Below are 20,856 nucleotides of genomic sequence, written 5' to 3'. Positions count from 1 at the left end.
ACAGTCCTGCCTTCCCTCACACGCAGCCCATGCCAAGGGCAGGGCGACTCCGTCTTTAACTAGCATAGCCCAGACAACCCCCAGAGATGGCCCTGTGCTCTTCACCAGTGCCCACTTGATCCCACAGCAGCATCCACGTTTTCCCCGGTGTGCTCCCACTGGGGAAAACTGATCCTGTATTTGCTGGCTCTTTTTTGGCCAGATTAGCTCCCGTGGCGGGAGAAAGGCTGACGCCAGCACAGCAGCTCCTGGGCACACAGCTGCCAGCAAGGGCAGGAGAAGAGAACGCAACTCCCCTCATCTGGCAGCAGCACAGGGTTAAAGCAGCCTCCGGACTAAAGCTTAACATCACAAAGCTGGGTGACATTAAGGAGCAGGTTTTGAAAAAAAATCCTATGCCATGTCAAGCAGCATAGGAAAACCACACAGATTTCTCCTCTGCTACTTTCTCAGCCCTGGACACACAGATGCCACCAGCACTATCAAACAAACCTTTTTTACACCCGTTACACAAACCCATTACTAGAGTCCTCACCGGCAGCTCGGGGGAATGGGGACATCCCTTCTTCCCACCAGGAGGTGGCTTTTCCAGCCTTTTCCTCAATACACAACCTCCAAGCAATCTCTTTTGTCTTTTCATGCTATTAATTCTCTGCCCTCATGCCCCACATCTTTCACAAGCTCCAATTTTAACTAATTAATACAAAGCAGGACGGAAGTAATGAAAAACTAGTTTAAACATAAAAAATGGAATAACTCTGCTTGATGTAATTGTTAGAAACACCCAAGTTTGGGTCTAAGTGGTCTCTGTATCTCAAGGCAGGAGGATCCCCAAAATGCAGCCACCGCAGGGCTCCCCAGCTCCGGGTCACCCAGCACCAGTGAATGGAGTGGACAGAGTTCAGGGTCTGCTCTGGATCCAACGGGGCCCAGCTTCCCCCTCACGGGCAGGTTCAAGCTCCGTCTCAGAGCCTCGACCCCAGCACATTCACTTGCCAAGCTGCTCTGATGCCACGTGTATCCCGTAGGGACCCGGGAAGGGAGAACGTACGTGGGGAAGAGAGTTAAGCTACAGCATTCACCCCTTCAGAAGCGTCTTTCCAGCTTCGGTGCATCTGCTTCCGTGTTAGCCCTTAGCCAACTCCCCGCCAAGCCATGCATGCTCCCCTCTGTCCCCCGGCTGCTCTTCTGCTCCCACAGAGCACGGTCCTGAGCCCGGCACAGCCGTATGGGTGGTCGTGCCAGCCCTGCACAGTGACCACCAGCATCCACCACAGGACCTCTTGCTCCCCTTTTCCTCCTCCTCCCCTCAGGAGCTACCACCCTCCACACAGGCAGAGCCGACAGCTTACCTGGGCACAGCTTACCTTAGTGGGCGAGGGAACTGGAGGCGCCACTGGAGAGGTCAGGGAGGGAGTTGGAATAACCGGGGCCACCAGTGGCGTCTGAGCAGGTGTGCTGGGCTCGCTGCTGCTCATCTCTCCGCCGGAGGCGGAGGCTGAGCCCGAGGGCCCTGCCGTGCCACTGGATGCTGCAGAACTGGGGGTCCGGGTGGGCTGCAAAACAACATGGTCAAGGGACAAAGTCAGATCGCCACATTTCAAGGCAGACAACACTTCCACGACCAGTCCATCTCCCTGTACTCTTCAACACTGCTTCAGCTCTGCATGTTCCTCCAGGTCAGCCGCTGTCTTCCAGACTCACATTTCCAGCACTGAGGAAACCCAGGGCATGGTGACAGCTGGGACATCAACAGCAAAACAGCTCTGCTGGCTGGAGTGCATCCATGCCCTCACTGTACCCAGACTTGCAGCGTGCCAAGGACCGGCACTACTGCTGGCTCAGCCAAAATTCACAGATAATCAGTTGTTGAAGGAGAAAGTAAAATATTATTACACCACTGACATAGTCAAAAAAACCAAAATGGATCTTTTTCTGAGCACACAAGCCCTGCTTCAGGCCTGACACGGGAGGAGTCCCTCTTTTCCCTCCCGCAGTACCAGGGGCAATAAAAGATTGCCTCTCCCTACAAATGCACCGCTGTTTTATTTTTTGGTTGGGTGGGGTTTTTGTATTTTTTGTATTTTATGTATTGCCTTGTGCTAGCGTATCTATCTGTGCTGCTGTTGCAGACACAGACCCTCTCCTTGCTCTTTGCAGCAAGGCCAGCTCACACCCTGAGGTCCTGGGACACAAGGGCAGACCCTGCCTATCCAGCAAGCATGCCAAAGGGGATCAGAGCAGGGACTAACCGGGGGCCTTGGCAGTGCTGGCAGAGGTTTTGGTGTTCCAGCTCCAGGGGATGAGACAGCAGAACTCCAGAGCACACCGAGACGGGAGGGGGGGGGTTCGCCCCTGTCCATCCTGCACATCTGGAGACATGATGGGACACATCTGCTGCTCAGCATTTGCAGGAGCCTGAGTCAGGTGCTGTGGTACACGTGTGCCAGTGCCACCAGCAGCTTGCTGAGGACACACTGTGGCAGGCGCCCAAGCCAGCACCTTCTCTCTGCAACTACACCAGCTGCGGGGATGAAGCACCAAAAGAAAATGAAAGAGCAGCAAGAGTGCACCCAATTCCAGTGAAAACCAGTGAGGCGTGGAGGAACCAGAGTAGCAGAGTGCTGCTTTGTCACCACTGATAAGGCTGTTAATTGTTGGCTGGCAACCCAGCAGGAAGGCTGGCCGCATCACCCAGGTGATGGGACCAAAGGAAGCCGATGTCTGAGGGAACCTCAGAAACCTGTGCTGCTCTCCTCACTGTATTTCTGGAGCAGTCACCTCTGTGGCATCTAACACTGCGTAAATTCATTTCCTGACTTTTTATTTTACTCCTTGAGAGTGCCTTTTTGGTGCATCGCAGCTAGCGAGGTGTGTGGCTCACCCCAGGCTGGCTGGGCACATGCATGGGGCGCAGCCAAGACAGCTGCAGCATCTGCGCCGCTGTACCCACCTGCTAAAGCAGCAGCAGGATGCAGAAACCAGGTGCTCACTTGCCACGCTGTAGTTGGACCTTCTGCTGTCTCCTAGCTTACTTTAGGCAAACCTGAGCTAACTCGACTGCAACAGGTTACACACACCACAGACAGGCAGGCAGCTGAGCCTTCCCCTTCCAGGTGCAATCCCCAGCTCTCCCAGGGAAGGTGTGAGCCTCAGGCTGGGAACAGTCTCTGTGGCACCAAGCCACACACACTATCTCCAGGAAAAAACAAGGACATCGTTCTTGTTCCTGCTGCTTTGGAGATTAAAAACCCTTCACAGAGTGAGCCTTCAGCTTCTGTGCGGACAGAGCAGCATCGCCAGGGACACACCTGGTACGGTTCCACTGCCTATCGCCTCCAAAGAGCTAGAAACCTTTGGAGACCCACAACTTGGCCTTGGCAGTCAGGGCCAGAGGGAAGGTCCAAGGGATGCACCTTCCTTCAGAAAGGGACAAAACGCAGCATAGCATCTCCCAGAGCCCTGTGCACAGCTATTGGGTAACCTGCACTAATGGTTCCTATGGAAAAATCCATTCCCAGGAAGCCAGGAAGGTCCAAGCTGCCAGAGAAAGCCGCCTGCTAGCTGACTCCATCTGATGTGCACACATCTGTGAGCCCAACCAGAACAGGATGCAACAGCTCGAGAAGAGCTGGCAGCGCTGCAGAGCGCCAGAGCAGCTGATCAACATGGGCAACAGCTCCAATCTCAATGCACATGCAGGGGTATCTTCAGCTCCATCCAGCTCCTGCCCAGCATAGATGAGAGGCCAAAGCAGTAAGAGGTCACCCAGGACATCCACCCGCCACTCCTCTCCAGCACAGGTTGCAGAGAACAAGAACGCCATTCAAACCAAGGGCAGTGGTATGTGATCCACTGAGAGCTCCCAGGACCTGTCCTGGTAAAGGGTAAGCTCCCAGTCAGGATTGGAAACTGGCTTAAAATCCATACCAGTATGCAGAAGCCGCTTTCCTTGACCTCACTTCTCTGCCTCACTGCAAATGCATCAGACAGACTCACAGCAAAAGCCTTGCCATGTCTCCACCGTTTGGGGAACAGACATCACAGGGGAAACCGTAAGCTACAGGAGTGGTGGACTCTCCTACTCGCATTGTGTTCATATACTTCTGTCACACTTTTTCTTTCCCCCATGAAGTCCTACCTCAGCCTGGGCTCTGGCCCTACAGTGCCAAAATGACAGTTAACAAGGTATTTTCGGAGGGGAAAGCTACATGCCTGGCAGCCAGGATCCCAGCTGCCCTGGGACTGAATGAATTCACTGCTGCCCTGGTTTGAGTTTGTTGTAAAGCCAGTGAAAATAAAACCCTCCCTGCAGCGTACCTTTATAGAAGAGAAGAAAAAAGACTGTTCACCATTTACAAACTATAACTTGGCTATTATAGAGTTCTTCAAGGATTTATCTCCCTTGTTTGCTTTCCTCCAACCACATGCCCCTTGGCAAGGCAAGTTCTGCGGGCTAGGGGCAGATGTCCAAACATGAGCGATCTCTGTGCTGGAATCAATACAGTCCTGGATGACACCTCTGGGCTCTCACCTCTCTCCCCCAACAGGTAACACTGAAAAGCACCCCACATAAGCCAGGAAACAGCAGTCAGCGAGAAGCAAGCACCGACAGCAAGAGACAGCAAGCAGCGTGCTCTGCTGGCCAGCCAGGCTGGGAATTGCTACACCGCTGTTACGCTCCGCTCCGTCAGATGAGCTCTGGCTAAGAGCATGAAGCTTTTCTAGAGATTTTTGCCCTGGTAGGTCATCCCCAGTGATTTAGACACGCTCCAGAGGAGCGCATCACTCCTGTGAGCCCCTCTGGGCTCTGCACAATGGGATGGAAGGACAAGAGAAAACGCGCTTTGGGGTTAGCACTCAATGTGTTTGCATTTAAGGTGGAGGGGATGCTCAGTGCCCCCCAACCGCAGCTGCTCACCTTGGGCCGCCGGGCGCTGGTCTGGAGAGCAACGGGAGCAGAAGGCAGAGGAGGAGAGACATTCATACAGGGACAGACAGGAGCAGAGATACAGACCGCAGCAGCAGATGCAGCAGAGAACAAGATAAAGGAAACAAAAGACATGATGGCAATTAGTGTGCATGGCATAGGTGTATGAGCTCATTAACCCACACTCCCAGGGCAGCTCCAGGTGGAACCCTGCTAGCAGAGCTCCTGAGGAGACAGAGGAACAGAGCCCGGCAGCAGCTCAGCCTCCTGGCCAGGTTCTCTCCCCTAGACCACAGATTGCTCATCGAGCTCCAGCCCCGCTTCTCCCCCTTTAGCAAGGGGCAGGACCATCAAGCTAGGGAGAAGGCCGATGCCCTGAATCCCCCACCTGGGGCCAGCCCCTGACCCCAGCAGATGCCCCTTTTACCTCTAAGAGACCTTTAGCTTCAAAGGCAAAGTCTGTGCTGCCCCAGGTCAGCCTGGACACTGCTGCCACCTTACCGTAGAGCTGCTCAGGGCTCACCAGGCTCCGCTGACATGGAGTGGATTTAACTCAACATGCCTTTCCGAGAGGTCACTTGAGCGTGAGATTGAAGGGGCTTTATTACTAAAATATTTTTTTCCCCTCCCCTCACCCCTTTGGTTTTCCAAAGGCACTAGAGCACCACCAAAACAGCTGCACACTGAGATGCTGGAGCCCCTGGGCTCTATTTCTCTTTAGTCACAAAACTTGTGGGGACAACACAGAGCTTCTTCTCAAACACTTCCACATTTTCTTTTCATTTCTGGAAACAAATGCATCCACCGACTTCAAGGCAGGACCCTCCACCCCCCTACATACACCCACCCTTGGCACATGCAGCATAGCAGGAACACAACTGTCATCAGCTCAGCACTCACACATCACAAGGTGGGGAGGCCACACAGTCTATCAGGCACATCCCTGCTGCGCACTTATTGCAGCAGTCAATAAATATTTTTCCTAACAAATAATCCAACCATAAGCAATATAACAACAGGTGCCAGTGAGGCTGGGTGTGCTCGCCAGCCAGCTGGCCGCAGGGGAAGCTGGCCAGGCAACTCTGGGGCAGGCATGGAGCGCCTGGGCGCTGGAAGCTATCGGACCAGGCAGAGGGAGCCGCTGGCAGGGACATCTGCTCTCCAGCTGCAGCTTTAAAACAGCAGAACGTGTTTTAAAGCTTTTCACATTCTGCTTCATTTTTCAGTCTATTACCTAATCCACAGCTTAAAGTAACCAAGAACAGAAAAGATCAATAGAAGTGCTGCCGTATGATGCTACCCACAGATGCAGTCGTGAGCAAGACATTTGGGTGTACAAAGCGCATCAGCGAGCGCTCGGCCCCTGTGACCCAAAGGCAGACCCAGCTCAGGCTGGTGCAGCATCGCACTCACACCGCAGCTTCTCTCTGACATTCAGCACCAATGGTCGTATTCCCACCCAAGGCCTTGATAAATCAGTTGAGAGGCCTTACAGCTACTTTTTTTTTAAAAAAAAATTACAGATTAGAACTGGATAGGTTATCACTTCTAAACAGCTGATTATCTATAGCATTACTTAGGCTAAATCCTATTTCACTGATTTCCAGCCTTTTCTACAAGGCTGCACTCAACAGGAGGCCCATTTCAATACTGAGGGAAGACAACCATTTTCCATAACATCATCATCTTGGCACAATTTGCCAGGAAAATGTAATTACAATGGTAAAAGCTTAAACCCTGCAGGTAAATACAGGGCTGACTTAGGAGCAGTGGTTGGTATAAGCTCTTTAGGAGTACTTTAGCATCTTTCCCAAAATTCCTACTAAACAAAGATTGTATTCAGTGGCACCAAAAATCTGAAAAATGCTCTGAAAAAACCCTCCCTCAGGGAATCTGCTAGCCAGGCGCAGGGAGATGTTTCCACTCCTCACCAAGCCAAGCCTCCACGTGGCTCCAATGCAACACGGAGCAGGGGAACTCAAGAGAGCCCCCACTGCCAGGCACGGTGCTCCCTGCCATCTTGCTGCTTGCTCTGCACAGTCAGCTCTGAAAGCAGCCCAGTGCTGGGCAGACACGAGCAGCCAAGGACTGGGGAGTTTTGCACCAGCAACAAAGCCTCTGTGTTTGAAATACAGCTTAGTGCTGCCCGCCGTGGCAGCCAGACATTGGGGGAAACACTCAACAAGCAACCGCTGAACCCTTCCCTAGCTGGGCAACAGGCTGGAGAGAGGCCAAACATCTTCCCCGACACAAGCCGTATCAAAAAGGGAGAAACCTCGTGGTGAGCTTCTCTAAAAGCTAGCCACACTAAGTGAGAGAGAGTAATCCTGGGTCCATGCCTGCTGTGGCATAAGGTGTAAGGCCATTTCAGTCCCCCTCCACGTAACATCACGTGAAGACTATAAAAAGCTGAAGCATCAGCTCCAAGATCCCCGGGTGAGCAGCTCTGTGGCAAGGCGGGAGTTGGGAGATGCTCTGCTGCACTCTGGCAGAGCTGGAGGGTGACCGGGCTCCCTGCTGCGCTGGCCGTCCCTCCTCTCCATCCTGCTCTTCGCACTGCACGCCTCATGTCAGCAATTCACCCGGGTGCTCTACAAAGCACTTGCAAGTGGCTGGCAGAAAGGCAGCTGGACTGGGACACTACTTCTCCCTCTTCCAGTACGGCATCCAGCTGGCGAGGAGACGGTGTGTGGGAAGGAGGCAGCAGGGCTCCACCACAGAGCTCGTCACGGCTCCTGGAGCATCCAGGAGCCCGGCTCGGGAGCTGCCAGCAGATGCTCGAACCTCCACCAGACTCCAGACTACGTAGTTGCTTAATACAAAAACTTTGGGCTCTCCTGGATCCCGGGATGCTCCACACAACGCAGCTGTGGCTATTAATATTTCATTTGGCGGTTCTGAACTCTGCTGCATAATGCTGCTGCATAAATATTTGATGACATTATACAACCTTTGTTCCCTTGGCATGTCCTGCACTCAGGAGTGAGGAGAGCATCTGAGGCTCCAAACAGATGCACTCGGATACAAACTTTGCTTCTAGCAGCAAGAGCTCTGGTAAAACTCCTCCTGGCTACCAACAATTGCCTGCCCCAGAGCTGGCATCACCCGTCTTGAACATGGGGCTGCAGATGGCAGGTCCTGTAGGTCCCTCCCAACTCGGTTCCACTCTTGAGCGCAGGAGTCCCAACCCAGACCCAGGAGGAAGCATTGAACGTTGGCACTGCCATGAGTACGGACTAGCACACTTGTATCAACGTCACCTTACACCAGGCAGGACTGGTACTGTGTTACTAAATGCTTCTGCTGGACAAAGTTTGAGGGCTTCTGGCACAGAAAAGCAGAACTTTTCAGACTGCAACTGCTCCTGCAGAGAATTCCCACAGAGTTTCCACAAGGGTTTCCAGCAGCGGGTGGAGGTGGGCAGCATGGGGCTTCTGAGCAGGGCTGGCAGCTGCCAGAGTCGATGCTGGGCATTAACTAAGCAAAGGTCAGCGCTGCCCGCCCAAGCTGGCAGGACACCATCAAGCTCACCATCAGGGAACTCAGCCTCTCAGAGGAACCAAGCCTTCTCCAGACAGAACCTGTTGGCATCCATGCTGTCGCTCCCCCACAGCACTCCACCAGCTGGAGGACAAGCTCCCTCGGGCTGCTTTTCCCAGGGTGACATTACCTGCGTTACTGCTGGGCATACGCTACCAGAAATTTTGTATTTTAAACATCAGCAACACCTTACACATGCACTCTCTCACAGGCACGATCCTGAATGGGGACGGCATGTGTGAGGGGAAGAAATGACAGGAAAAGCAGGATTAAATCAAGCAGCTGTCAGATTTGTAAAACTGCCTGTCAGACAGGGTGTGGAGCACTGGGCTGGACCCTCCGCTCCACCCTTCCGCTGGAGGCAGAGGAAAATCAGCATTTGTAAAACTTTTCATTTGGAAGTGGGTTAAACAAGAGCTCCTAAAGTAATCACCGCGTAACAAAGTATTTCACTGCATTTGGTCAGCTCAACCAACCACAGCCATAAATCAAGAGCGTTTACTGTAACATTAATTAAACGGCAAAGTCTTCTCGCTGACACAGCATGGCTGGTGAAGTTACACATTTGTGCCTTTGGTTATTTTTATTTTAACTTCTTCTTTGGGATCAAGCAAAAATTCTCAGGATTTCTCTCCAAGCTGAACAGTGATATCCTGGTTATGCTAAAAATAAACATATAGGACACTACCAGAGCACAAACCAGAGTCCATGCTGTAACCTGCAGAAACGTCAGCTTGACAGGGAATCCAGATAGGAGCAACCTTTGGAAATGTTAAAAGCAGACCTGAACGGCACAGCCTGCGTCGCTAAGGTAGGAAAAATGTTATTATTAACATGCAACTTCCACAAGCCAAGCACCAGCACCCTCCGGCAGCAGGGAAGCCGCCGGAGTCCGTGCTCCAGCCGAGCTGCAGAGATGCTGCATGCAACACAGGCACAGACAGGTGAAATGGAGAAATTACTTGAACGGAAACTTGAAAGGAAAAGCGAGACATTAAACAAAGCTGCTTTCTCATTCACCAACCTCCCCCCACCCTGTCTGTCCACAGGCACCTGAAACAGAGTCAAACTCACAATTAAAGCTCAGCAGCATTAACATACAAAAAAGGAAAGGGAAAAAAAAAACCCAGAAAAAAAATAAAGCAAAACAAGGAACGTTCAGAAGCAGCGTTAGCAATGACGGTGTGGATACAGCAGCAGACTGTACCTTCCGTGTCGCTGGGGCCTGCCTCATCATTGCAGAAAAGACAGACGGAGAGAGAGAGAGAAAGGGAAACAGGGAGGCAGAGAGAGACTGTTAGCACACTCGGTCACAACAATGCGGCTCTCGGCGGCTCTGTCTCGGGAGTATGGGCTGCCTGGCAGCGCTTGCAAATGGCTGCAGCTTCCCTCTATCCGCTCGCCATCCGCCCTGATAATCCAGCAAATGCCTCTCCCGAAGCGCCAGCTGCTATGGACGCGGCTGCTCAGCGGGGCTGCGATGCGCCGGGGCCGCGGGGGGCCCATGCCAGCCGCCGGAGCCGCGGCCGTTCGTCCTCTCTCCGCCGGAGCCTCCAACCACCGCCCCGGTGGCTCATTACATCACCGCCGGTGGGTCTCTCCTCCCCGCGCCGCGGATGCTGCACCGAGCCGGCGGCAGCGGGTGATGCTCCTCCTGGGCAAGGGGTCCTCAGTAGCTTAGCAACACCCCGGCTCGGCCGCCTCGCCTGCTGGTCCAGCCATCTCCATCCCTCCGCTCGGCATCCACACAGCCCCCCACGAACCTCCCCTGCCCGCAGACAGCCCGCCCCGTGCCTATGCGCCGCCGCAGCCACGCCGGCCCAGCAGGCAGTAAATCCCCTGAGCCCGGACAGATGGACAGAGCCGAGCCTGGACAGACAGAGAGATGTCCGTGCGGAGCTGCGTCCATCTTGCAGCGCTGCCATTCAACACCCAGCCCGACTCCCACCCTTGCAGCCACCCAGCTTGGCCCCGGCTACACGCCTCCTGCCAACCAGGGGACTTATTTTTGAGGAGCTCGGTGCACCCTGCAAAGCCAAGGATGCCAGCGAAAACCCCACGGCGGGGAACGGCCTCAGAGAACCCCTGCCCTAAAAATGCCCCTGCCCTCGAGTGCCAGCACCCGGCATGGCCATCGGCCAGTCAGCAGGATGGCCGCGTCTGAGCCCTGCTACGGCTGCCCAGCGCAAACCCTGAACTCCTGCTGGCACCCCTGCTGTCCCAGGCCCAGCGCCCCACCACAGCTGTGGCGCAGGGTTCTAAATGCCAGAGCAACTGGCTACACTCAGAGCAAGATCTCACTGCGAACCCTTCACGAGTCTCAGTGCCCTGACCCCACTGCACACTGGAGATCCTGGCCCCTCGGGTACCAGTCCCTCTTCCATACACGCACATCTTTTATTCCGTATATTACGTGTATGTGAACATGGACCTTCTCTTCCAGTATTGACAACTCCCATTTCAATTCCATTATTTTCCGATACCTCCACACTAAGGCACCAGGCAGGCGAGGAGCTCGGGCTGAGCGGGCTCGCCCACAGCGGCAGCTGTTCTTCTTAAACAGTACATGAATTCATAACTGTCCACACACAATGAATGTCTTCACCTCTTGTGGTTAAGGACACTCAGTGCATTTTTTGTAACCTCTTGGAAAAAGTATTTAAAGGCAGCTTTCACCAGCAGGTTAAGATTTCCTGGAGGCCAGAGGCAGTCCTGCAGTTTGCCATGCTGCCGACAGTCTGCACCCAACTGCACGAGCCATTATCTGCAGTGGGTTTTGATCTCTGAGTAACACCTGAATTGGGAAAGCAAACACCTACGGTGCCTTGTGCAGATGTTCTCCCTCAACTTAGGCTTTGAAAGTTGAGAGTCTTAAAATATGTATATAGATATGTATGTATGGGGGGGATGTGTGTAAATATATATTCTAAAAATAAAAATCTGCATTTTTACGAGACCCTTAAAACTCTTCTAACACCATAAAAGCCACCCTCTTCAATGGCCCATTAAGTTAATTTTCTCCAGAGACAGAGGACAGGAAGTTTCAGACTAAAAAGCAGCATTTTGGACAGAGAGGCTGGCGTCAGTCGAGAAGAGCTGAAGAACACTGCCAGCCCTACAACAACCAAGCGCGCTCCAGGTGCCTGAGTGTTTCCCTGGGAGGGGGAAAAGGCACTGAGCAGACTGAAATAAACCTGCGCTGCTCCGGGGAGGCATCGGGGGTGGGGGGGGTGGGGGGGGTGGGCAACGGGACATGACAACACATGGTGGCTGCCCCCTCTCCTTGGCCTTACTGCTGTGCCCATCCAAGGGGCACAGCCGGCCACACGTGTTCCCCCCCGGCACAGCCACATCCCCCACTGCCACAGGACCCCCCCCCCACAAACACCCCACAGCTACAGCTCCCATGGGAACCAGCCCACGGCACAAAAGCCACCTCCTGTGGAAGGTGCCCCCGGATGCAGGGACCCCCTGCCGGTCCCACCACAGCAGCAGGTGGGCAAGCAGGGGAGGTGGCAGCTGCGGTGCCCAGCGCCCGCAGGAGGGGCGTCACCTTGCTTCACCACCACAGTGGCCCAGCAGAGCTCCCGCAGCTCCCCTCAGCCCTACGCTCCCCCTGTGCTGCAGGAAGCCTTCAGGATGACCCTACAAGAGATGAGGAATGCTCACCCTGCTCAAGGTAGCAAAATAAAGGCTAAGTGAAGGCTCAATTGCATTGCAATTACATCCGGGGGGCAGATGCGAGCAAAGAGGAAAGCTATTTAAGCTAAAGGACAACATGAACCACATGTAACAACTGACCAGGAGTAATTAGGCTGGGAAACTGATTTCTTAACAGCAGAGCCAGACGGTTTAGAGAGAGCCAGCCAAGAGCCATGGGGACAGGACAACCCAGATTCAGGCAGGCAAGAGGGGCTGCCACCTGGGGGTCAGAGTGCTGCCACACCGGGGTCCGAGCACCACAGCCCACTCACAATGCAAGCACAGAGGTTTGGGGAGTGGGGACGGGAGCCAAGCAGACCAAGGCTCCCCTCCAATTTTTCTGCCCTTTCCATCCAGCCAAAGTTCAAAAATCAGGAATGCTTTCTAAGAGACCCAAGGGACACTTCAGATAGCCCAAAATTCAGTAATTAATTATACATCTGTAATTTTCTACCCTATAAGGCTCATACTTGAAACTCATGCAGAGCGGGGTTTTATTCCATTTGATAGACTAAAAACTCTCACAATATTGTTGCTCTGAAAGTTATTTCAATACTTGTCAGTAAAAATAAACAGCGTGTCTGAACTCTACGGTGACACTCCAAAATCCAACCTTCTGGGTCCTCCAGCGTTGTAGCAAGTGGTCTGCAACCGTGCTATGGAAATACAGACTGGCAGGTACAGACTTCCACTGACAGTCTGCACAAAGTTCATGCCAGTTCACAAAAAAACCAACCTGGGAGTTGAGTATCATCTATATGCCCAAAATATTTCCATCACTGCTGCTCCAAACCACTGTGAAGACCAACCAAGGCGACCGTCTACAGCAGCCAGGAGCTGAATCACACACGCGTCAGCCCATGTCCTCGTTTTATCATTAGGCTCGATCCAAAGTCCTTGGGGCAACTGAAAAGCACTTAGTGAGCCGAGTTCAGGTTACACACTCCAATCAATCGCATAAAAAGGATGGCAGAGCCTGGGTTTCATTACACATTAACACTGACGAGTGCCAGCTGGAGACGGGTTGCATGCTGACCCCCCTCAGCGCAGCCCAAAAGCCTTTGGGGCTGATGGTACAGATCACTGCTGGCGGCTCCACTTCATGGGGGGAAAAAGCTGGTGTCTTGCTGGATTGAAAGAAAGGATGAGAACTCCCAGTGCTGAAACATCATCCAGGACGGCATTTGTGCCCAGAGTCAGATGCAGTCTGGTTCTGTCCACTGCCACCACGGGGAAATGCTGCCCAGGGCCCAGGCGGCACATGAACAGTGCAAGGATTCAGCAAATGTGGCACAGAAACACCGATGCTGGTGGGGGCCCGCTCCATCTCCACAGCAGTGATAACCAGCGACTCCTGCTGCAGAGCTGGCGGTCAGTCAGCCTGGGTCTTCAGTCCTTCTAAGACTCTCCAGGTCCTGGTTTTTGGTTTGGTTTGGTTTTAACCAGTGAAGTTTTTCCAGAGCATTAATCATCATTTAACCAGCAGCTCAAACAGCACATGGTTGGGTGACAAACACAGAACAAGGGTGCAGCTTGTGAGATTTTCCCATGGGATAAAAGATTGTGCCACTGGATTAAGTCATGGAGCAAATGCAGATATCCCACAAAAAGAGGGAGAAAGATAACCAATGTAGGAAGCAAGGTACATCACTTTATTCTAATACTTCAAACATTTCCTCTACCAGCAGCTAAGATCGATCACTGGCATCCTCAGTGATGCATCCCCTCTTGATCTACGACCCAACGCCAGACCCGGGACCCAACCCGCCCACATTTTGCAGTCAAGATCCTCTGTAACACACATGGTGTGCTGTACCCGCAGTGACTCCTCTGTTCAGGACAAAGGCTGCTGTCCTCCCTCTCGTGCAGTTTGGATGTGGCCACCCAGCTTCCAGAAGGCTGCCAGAGCATCCACCACACTCCTTGCCCGACACGCTGGTGAAAGAGGCAGGACTTCAGCAGTGCTCAGTGGGGACACATAAACTTTGGCTCTTGTGCGATTACTTCTGCCTCCCCATCAGTTTGTCTTCCCAGAGCATAGGCGGGCTTTCAGCAGCCTCCAAGGAGTTAAGACTGTCTCTTTTCAAACAGCGTCAAGAATTTGTGGGTGTCTGGCAAAACTGGAAGCATCCTTCTTGGCATTCCCCCTCGAGGCAGCACCTCCTCTTCCAAGGAGAGGCTCACAGGTTAGGGGCTGGGCTATGGTGGTGGTACGCAGGATCTCTTGGCACCAGTCAGGTCAGCAACCTCCTGACACCTTTGGCTGCAGAAGACGGTTGTCAAAAAGCCTGCCTAGCATGCTCCCTAGATCCTGGTAACAGGAAACCCATCCGTGTCAAGGCCTCTGACCCAACCACCACTATGTCCAGCATGAAGCTCTCCTGGGGAACCAGGAGAGAGCAACAGCAACCCTGAGAAGAGACGCATGTTCTCTTTCCCAGAGCAGGGACAAATGTACCTTCCACTGTTTTAAGTGCACAGCAAAAATGGGAAAACTTTGCAAAATGTGTTAGGGAGCGAAAAGCACCTGACAGCTGTATTCCAGATGTATCGTAGGTTTAAGTTTTCACAAAGGTGCTTCTGGCAACATATGGGGCTGCCTCAACCTTTGACAATTCCTAAACTGCAAGAAAAAAACCCAAATTAAAAAAAATTAAATGGCTACAGAAGATAAACAGTGAGGACAGACTGGCCCCTCCAGCACGGAGTCGCTTCCAGCTGTGGTAACACTGACCTCTGGTACTTCCTATGCATGATGGGCTGAAAAAAACAATCAGCCTCAAGAAAATGCCTCTGTCCCCACAGCAATTTATTAAAACAAGCTAGATAATGTTCTAATGAGCTGAGAGATAGCTAAATATTCAGACCAAGAGCCAAAAGGAAATGCTTAGGCAAACTCTCAAGAGCTGAAGTGCTGGGACAAACCAGCGGATTTCAGGAGTTAACCAAGAGAAGGGGTTTGAGGAGTCCGGATGCCGCAGCACTCCACACCGGCGCTGCAGGTACAGAACAGGCAGCTCAGACCTGCCCTGTGCCCGCACGGGGATGGGAGCCACATGCTTCTGCTTGTGTCAAACAACAGGTAACCAAAAGCCAGGAAGAAAGAGGCACAGGCTGTGCCAAAGGCAGTGCCGAGCCCCAGAGCCAGCAGGGAACCCTCCACCCAGGACCCTGCCAGCCATGTCCCAAGGTGGGAACCCTCCAGTGGTGGGGAGTTGCCCAGCTCCAGGGAGCCACAGCCCGGTGCAAACATCCAGGCAACCATAGAATCACAGAAGGGTTGGAAGGGACCTTAAAGCCCACCCAGTCCCACCCCCCTGCCACGGGCAGGGACACCTTCCACCAGCCCAGGCTGCTCCAAGCCCCGTCCAGCCTGGCCTGGGACACTGCCAGGGATGGGGCATCCACAGCTGCTCTGGGCAGACTGTGCCAGCAGTCTGCTACCTCGCTACCCTCACAGGGAAGAATTTCTTCCTAATATCTGATCTAAATCTATCCTCTATTAGTTTAAAACCATTGCCCCTTGTCCTATTACTACAGACCCTACTAAGACAAGGCGCTAAACGTGGTGGGGATATTATGCACCCTGACAGGCAAACAGACACTGCTCCCATTTGCAAAGTTAAATAAGAACAGAATTTATCCAGATAGCTATATGTACCAAGTTAGCCTAGTTTTTATGGTACCATCCTTCACATAAGCCTAGATTAAAATCACTCCTTTTCAAGCAGTTAACCATTTTCTGTTGTTCAAAGGCAAACGGCACCGCATGATCCCAAAGGAGACTGCTGGTGCAGGCTTGCTGAGGCTTTCCCAGGGGAATTTAAAGACATGTTATGCTTCCCGCACACACACAGTGCGCTGGAGGCACCCTGCAGCATAAGGCAACATGGGCTCTGCCACTTACCACCTGCCTCCTGGCAGAGCCAACACAGACACACACTGCCACGACTTCCACACCAGCAAATACAAACTGAAGCCAGAGCCCAACTGGATTCGTGTCCTCAGAAATCAGAGCTCGGTGTTACAGGACTTCAACCACAGCCCACATGAGACAACTCAACAAATACACCATGAAGCACTGAGCTGGCAAAAGGCATGAGGTGTGCAAGGGCAGAGGTGGCTCACCAGGGGCAGCCACCCACTCACACCACGCCTGAGCACGCACTTCGTTACCAAGCACAGACTGATCTCAGTCCCAGCGGTGCTTCCCAACTCCCCATGCCAAGTAGTTTTTCCTAAAATGAAACCTTGAGTGTCCAGAGAAGTCACAGACGCCAGTTTGGGGCACCAAGGCAGAGACCATCAGTCTCAAGCTCTCCGCTCACACGCTGGCCGTGGTCACCCTCTCTGCCTCGCACTTGGGTTTTCGCTCTCAGCTCCGTTCCCAAACCTGTTGTTGGTGATCACACCCGAACCTGGCAAATAGTTCTGCAAGACACCTGCTGCTGTGACGGCCTGGTGCAAGGATCTGCTCACCATCAGGTCTGGTTCTGCTCCTCAGGGATGCTCAGAGTTCGCTCTGGGGATCTGCACCAGCCTTCTGACCACATCCACGCTCAGGCTGGCTGCTCTGCCGAGGTGGGTCACACCTTCCCACTAACAAATCAGCCTGTTAGTACCAGGCAGCTCACTGGCCCCATCACCAGCTAGCTCCTTCCTCCTCAGCTTTGACGATGATTCTTCAGAGCTAGCAGAGAAAGAACTTATTTGAGGTCAGCAGAGTCAGCCCTTCAGTCCACAAAGGATGGCATTGTCATAGAGGCTGGTACCGCATCCGCAGAAACAATTCTCAGCAAACACATCTAGTATCCAAACCTAACTGCCTTTTGGTTCCTACAGGTCCTACGCAGAGCCCTTATGGACAGTACAAGGTAGCAAACAAATCTGGACACCTTCAAGAGCTGGGGTCAGGATCCCACCAGCATCCCCTCCTCCACTGGCTGCAGACAGGCAAATGGTGTCAGCAGGAAAAGCGTTTCCAAGCAGTGTTTTAAAAAGCTCTAATAGCCTACGTTAATGAAAACCCACTGTGTTTCATGAGCGTGAGTATATCATGGTAAAGCCTGTTCTGGATCAAGAGCCAATTTATACAGAGAGGGCTTTTAAGTTATCTGAAGGCATTCAAAAGCACCAGTAGAAACTCTCCCCAGCTCCCAGCTCCGGGTCGGCCCAGGGGATGGAGGCTTCCCCTCAAACGTGCAATTTCTACTGTTACCCAAACTCGTCAGGCAAGAGGCTCACATATTTATTAAGTATTCTCAGACAAAAGCAACTTTGATTCGCATCTGTAAGCCCCTTAGTGAACAAAGTGCCATATATATTGCTGAAGGAGTCACATGAAAGCTCACAAGAGATTTAACATTTAGTTAAGAGAATTAAGGATATTACAGTAAGGGGGGGCCAGGGCAGTAGCTGCCCTAATGAACCAGCTCCTCTGCTAATGCACATCTCTGTTTTCTACATCTAGAATATATGAATTCTTTCCACATCCAGGATTCGACAAACAGCGACATGGGGCTGGCCACGCACCTCCCGGAGCTACCCTCTTAAGCAGGAGCAGCAGAGAAAATGCAATTTAACAACAGAAAAAGCAGGCATCGGGTGCTTCAGAGCTGCCCTTTAAAGACGCTCAGCGGTATGCAAGGGAAGTTATTTATCTTAAAACCATGCGAAATAACAAGGAGCTTTCAGCACCAACACTGATAAGGAGATTGCTGAACCTTATCTGGGTGCGGAGCAGGAGCAGCCCGCGATGCTGCCAGGGTTAACGCCGGCTCATTTACACGGTACCACCAGCTTGCGGCGCCAGATGCTGCTCAGCTCCCAGCTCCCTACCTCGGCTGGCCCTTCCCTCGAGTCACAGCAAAACCAGCACCCTTCGGCGGCAGGGACCCGGCCGCCAGCTCCGGCCAGCGTCCCTCCGAGGCCCGGAGCGCTGCGGCAGCCCGGCAGCCCGCCGAGGGGGCCGCCAGCCACGTGAAAGGTCAGGCACGGGTCCACGCAGACCCCTTCTTCCTAGGACGTGTTTTCGGCAGTTCAGATGCGAGGCACGTTTTATGAGATAATCGGATTACTCTTTCCTTTAAAGGATTAATAGGGCTTGGGTTGGCCCCTCTTCTTTAAAAAGAAACCATCTGGAACCAGACTGCCCCGTGCCCTCGTCGCCATCTGCTCCCTGCATGGAGGCACCGCCGCTGAACCCGGCTGACGGCCGGGCACAACATCCAAGGGGACAAGGGAGAATCAGAGCCAGATCAAGCGCCCAGCAGAAGGGAGATGAAGCCACACTCATTATGGGGCTCAAAACAACACGCTTGAGACCCAGCTCCAGCACATGGAATGCCAGCTGGGATGATGAAAGGCACAGGAATGTTACTGAAGCTGGACAAAGCTAATCCATTGGGGGCGGGGGAGGGGAACCCCAGGCATCAAACTGTAATGCTGTTACAGGACAGGTGACCTGTGGTGAGAGACAGCATCCTTAGACAAGGGAATTATCATCATGGTCACACAGCTCAGGCATATGGGGACAGCGTTGGACGCATGTTACACATAGATGTGGCACTCAGGGACACAACAGACTTGTCAGTGCTGGGTTTACAGTCGGACTCAATGATTTTAAAGGTCCTTCCCTGCCTAAACGACTCTATGATTCCCGCTCCGGAGAAGGGCTCACTGCCACTCAGCTCTGAGCTTGCTGCAAACACAACCCACAAGCCCTGTGGGACCACCCTTCTCCCACCTGCCTCCAGTTGGGAACCTGCTCCCCTGCTTCGCTGCCCTGGGGCTCCCCGCGCTCAGCATCTCTGGGGGTCTCCAACCACAAGCAGGAACCACTGCAGATGAGCCTGCCTCACCAGGGAGCTGCAGAGACGGCCATGGGGCATGTCCCTTCCAGCTGGAGCTCTGCACAGCTCGACCATCGTACAGGCAGTGAAACGTCAACCCTGGTGGCACAGAGGTGGTAAAGGAGCTCACAGCCCATTTCACTCCCAAAATTAGCAGAGGAACACCGTCTCACTGCTTTTTAAGCAGACATTTGGTATTCTTCCCACCCCATGCAGCACACCAGCAAACCCTTCCGAGACAGGCCAGCACCTCCCCTTGTGCCAGGCCTGGCCCACCAGCTCCTGACCAGCCGCCAGCTGCCACCGAGCCCCAGCCAGGTGCACGAGGCAGATGCCTGCGTGCAGAACGACACCCCCAACACCCCACACTGCTCCGCTGCATCACAGCTAACGGGAAGCACCTCCAGCTTCGTGCGGCCCCAGGGATGATCCAGCAGCTGCCAGTCATGCCCTGGAGCCCCGTGGGGCTCCCTCCCCAGCAATGGGCCATACAAGCAACAGCAAAGGCCAGAACAGCTACGACCTCAACAGCAAGAGGTCCTGCTCCAGATGAGCCCAAAAATGGTTGCAAAACCAAGGCAAACAGAGAGGGACAATAGCTGGGAGGTTAAGGACCATCTGGCACAAAAAACAGCAAGCAGCAGCTTTTAATATGATTAAAGTCTATATTTAACATGCAAAGAGCTACCCTAATCTCACAACTAAGGATTTATCTGCTAATTATGTTAGTTACTTTGTCATTGTACCAACTGGACTGCAATTTTCACACGCTTGTGCAAGGTCAAGAGCTGTAAAGGAGGGGGGTGGAGAGCTGACAGATTTATTAAAGGCCAAAAAATTTAAATTATGAGGTGGCATCAGCAAAAACGTGGCACTGGCCTGTCCCTCCGAGAAGAGTTGTGATGTACCTGTCTAAGCCTGTCTCCATGCATCGCTAGTCAGGAAGGATTCTCTGAACAGCTACTCTCATACAACCACTTCTCTTAAAAGCAATACACAGCTAAAGCTCTGAGCAGATGGCAGCGTACGTACAGTAGCCTGCAATCAACCTAACTGCCTGGAAACCATGGGGAACGGCGACAGGAAAGTAAAGAAACACAACATTCAAAATGAGAAGTTCTCCCTATGAGCACAGCAGAGCCACAACGAACAGCTGGGTGCAAGTCAGAACTGGATGCGAAACGGGCAACAAGAGCTCGCAGGACCAGGACATGGCGCAGATGCACACACACCTGTAAAGCCCCAGAGACATGCAGAGACCTTGGACCAGAGGCTGACAGAGGGGGACAGGAGAGAGGGGGCACCCTGAAGTAGGTGTTCCCAGCCACCCCTCTGCAGTGTTTTGGCAGCTCTTCCTTATGCTTCTGCATTGCTCCTCGCCTGTGGACTTTCCATGGACAAATGCTGCTGTCTGGATCAGATCTCCACCCAAAAATCAAAATGAAAGTGGCTGGAAAGAAAGGATGCATCAAAGATACCAGGAAATGCATTGCGCACGCCGAGAACTCAGCAGGTACGGTATCACTTTCTCTCTAGTGCTCATACTGTGCCCATTCCAAGTCTCAAGTGGCCAGATTTGCTTTTCTCTTGGCAAGATATCCACGGCAAAAAAAAAGTATTCCCCAAATAGCCTACAGGAAATGGTGATTCTTTGCCAAGAGCTTTGTAGTTTTACTTCATTTTTGTAATAAGTGATACAAAAGATTTTTGGCTTTGATAAGTGTTACAAGCAAGCTGGTTGTGGGGTGTTCTTAATTTGGTAGGAGCATAGGAAGCTGTTGCCCAAGGAGAGGGCAAGTATCCTATAAAAGCAGAACAGTATCTCGCCTCCAA

At 52.8% G+C, this 20,856-nt stretch overlaps 1 protein-coding gene and 1 long non-coding RNA gene across 11 annotated transcripts in view; one reads left to right on the top strand and one right to left on the bottom strand.

The window, feature by feature from the left end:
- The window catches only part of DCTN1 (dynactin subunit 1), an 84,589-nt gene that overhangs the window by 24,052 nt on the left and 39,681 nt on the right, over positions 1–20,856 (bottom strand). For 6 of the 10 annotated variants that reach the window (XM_055795341.1, XM_055795342.1, XM_055795343.1 and 3 more), the window contains 2 exons: positions 4,922–4,942; positions 1,368–1,556 (listed from right to left, as the gene is read on the bottom strand). In XM_055795341.1, coding sequence (XP_055651316.1) covers positions 1,368–1,556; positions 4,922–4,942 — 210 coding nt within the window. Of the gene's footprint in view, positions 1–1,367; positions 1,557–4,921; positions 4,943–9,677; positions 10,258–20,856 lie in introns of those variants that run through there. The other 4 variants (XM_055795345.1, XM_055795346.1, XM_055795350.1 and 1 more) reach the window with 3 other exon arrangements.
- LOC114012756 (uncharacterized) overlaps positions 12,486–20,856 on the top strand; it is a 35,121-nt gene continuing 26,750 nt past the window's right edge. Inside the window, exon 1 of the long non-coding RNA XR_008745697.1 lies at positions 12,486–20,536. This is a non-coding gene — a long non-coding RNA (uncharacterized LOC114012756). The remainder of the gene's footprint in view (positions 20,537–20,856) is intronic.

Source organism: Falco peregrinus, chromosome 2 (assembly GCF_023634155.1).
Source record: "Falco peregrinus isolate bFalPer1 chromosome 2, bFalPer1.pri, whole genome shotgun sequence".
In the NCBI taxonomy this organism is placed as follows: domain Eukaryota; kingdom Metazoa; phylum Chordata; class Aves; order Falconiformes; family Falconidae; genus Falco; species Falco peregrinus.
This window is presented reverse-complemented; position numbering and strand designations above follow the sequence as displayed.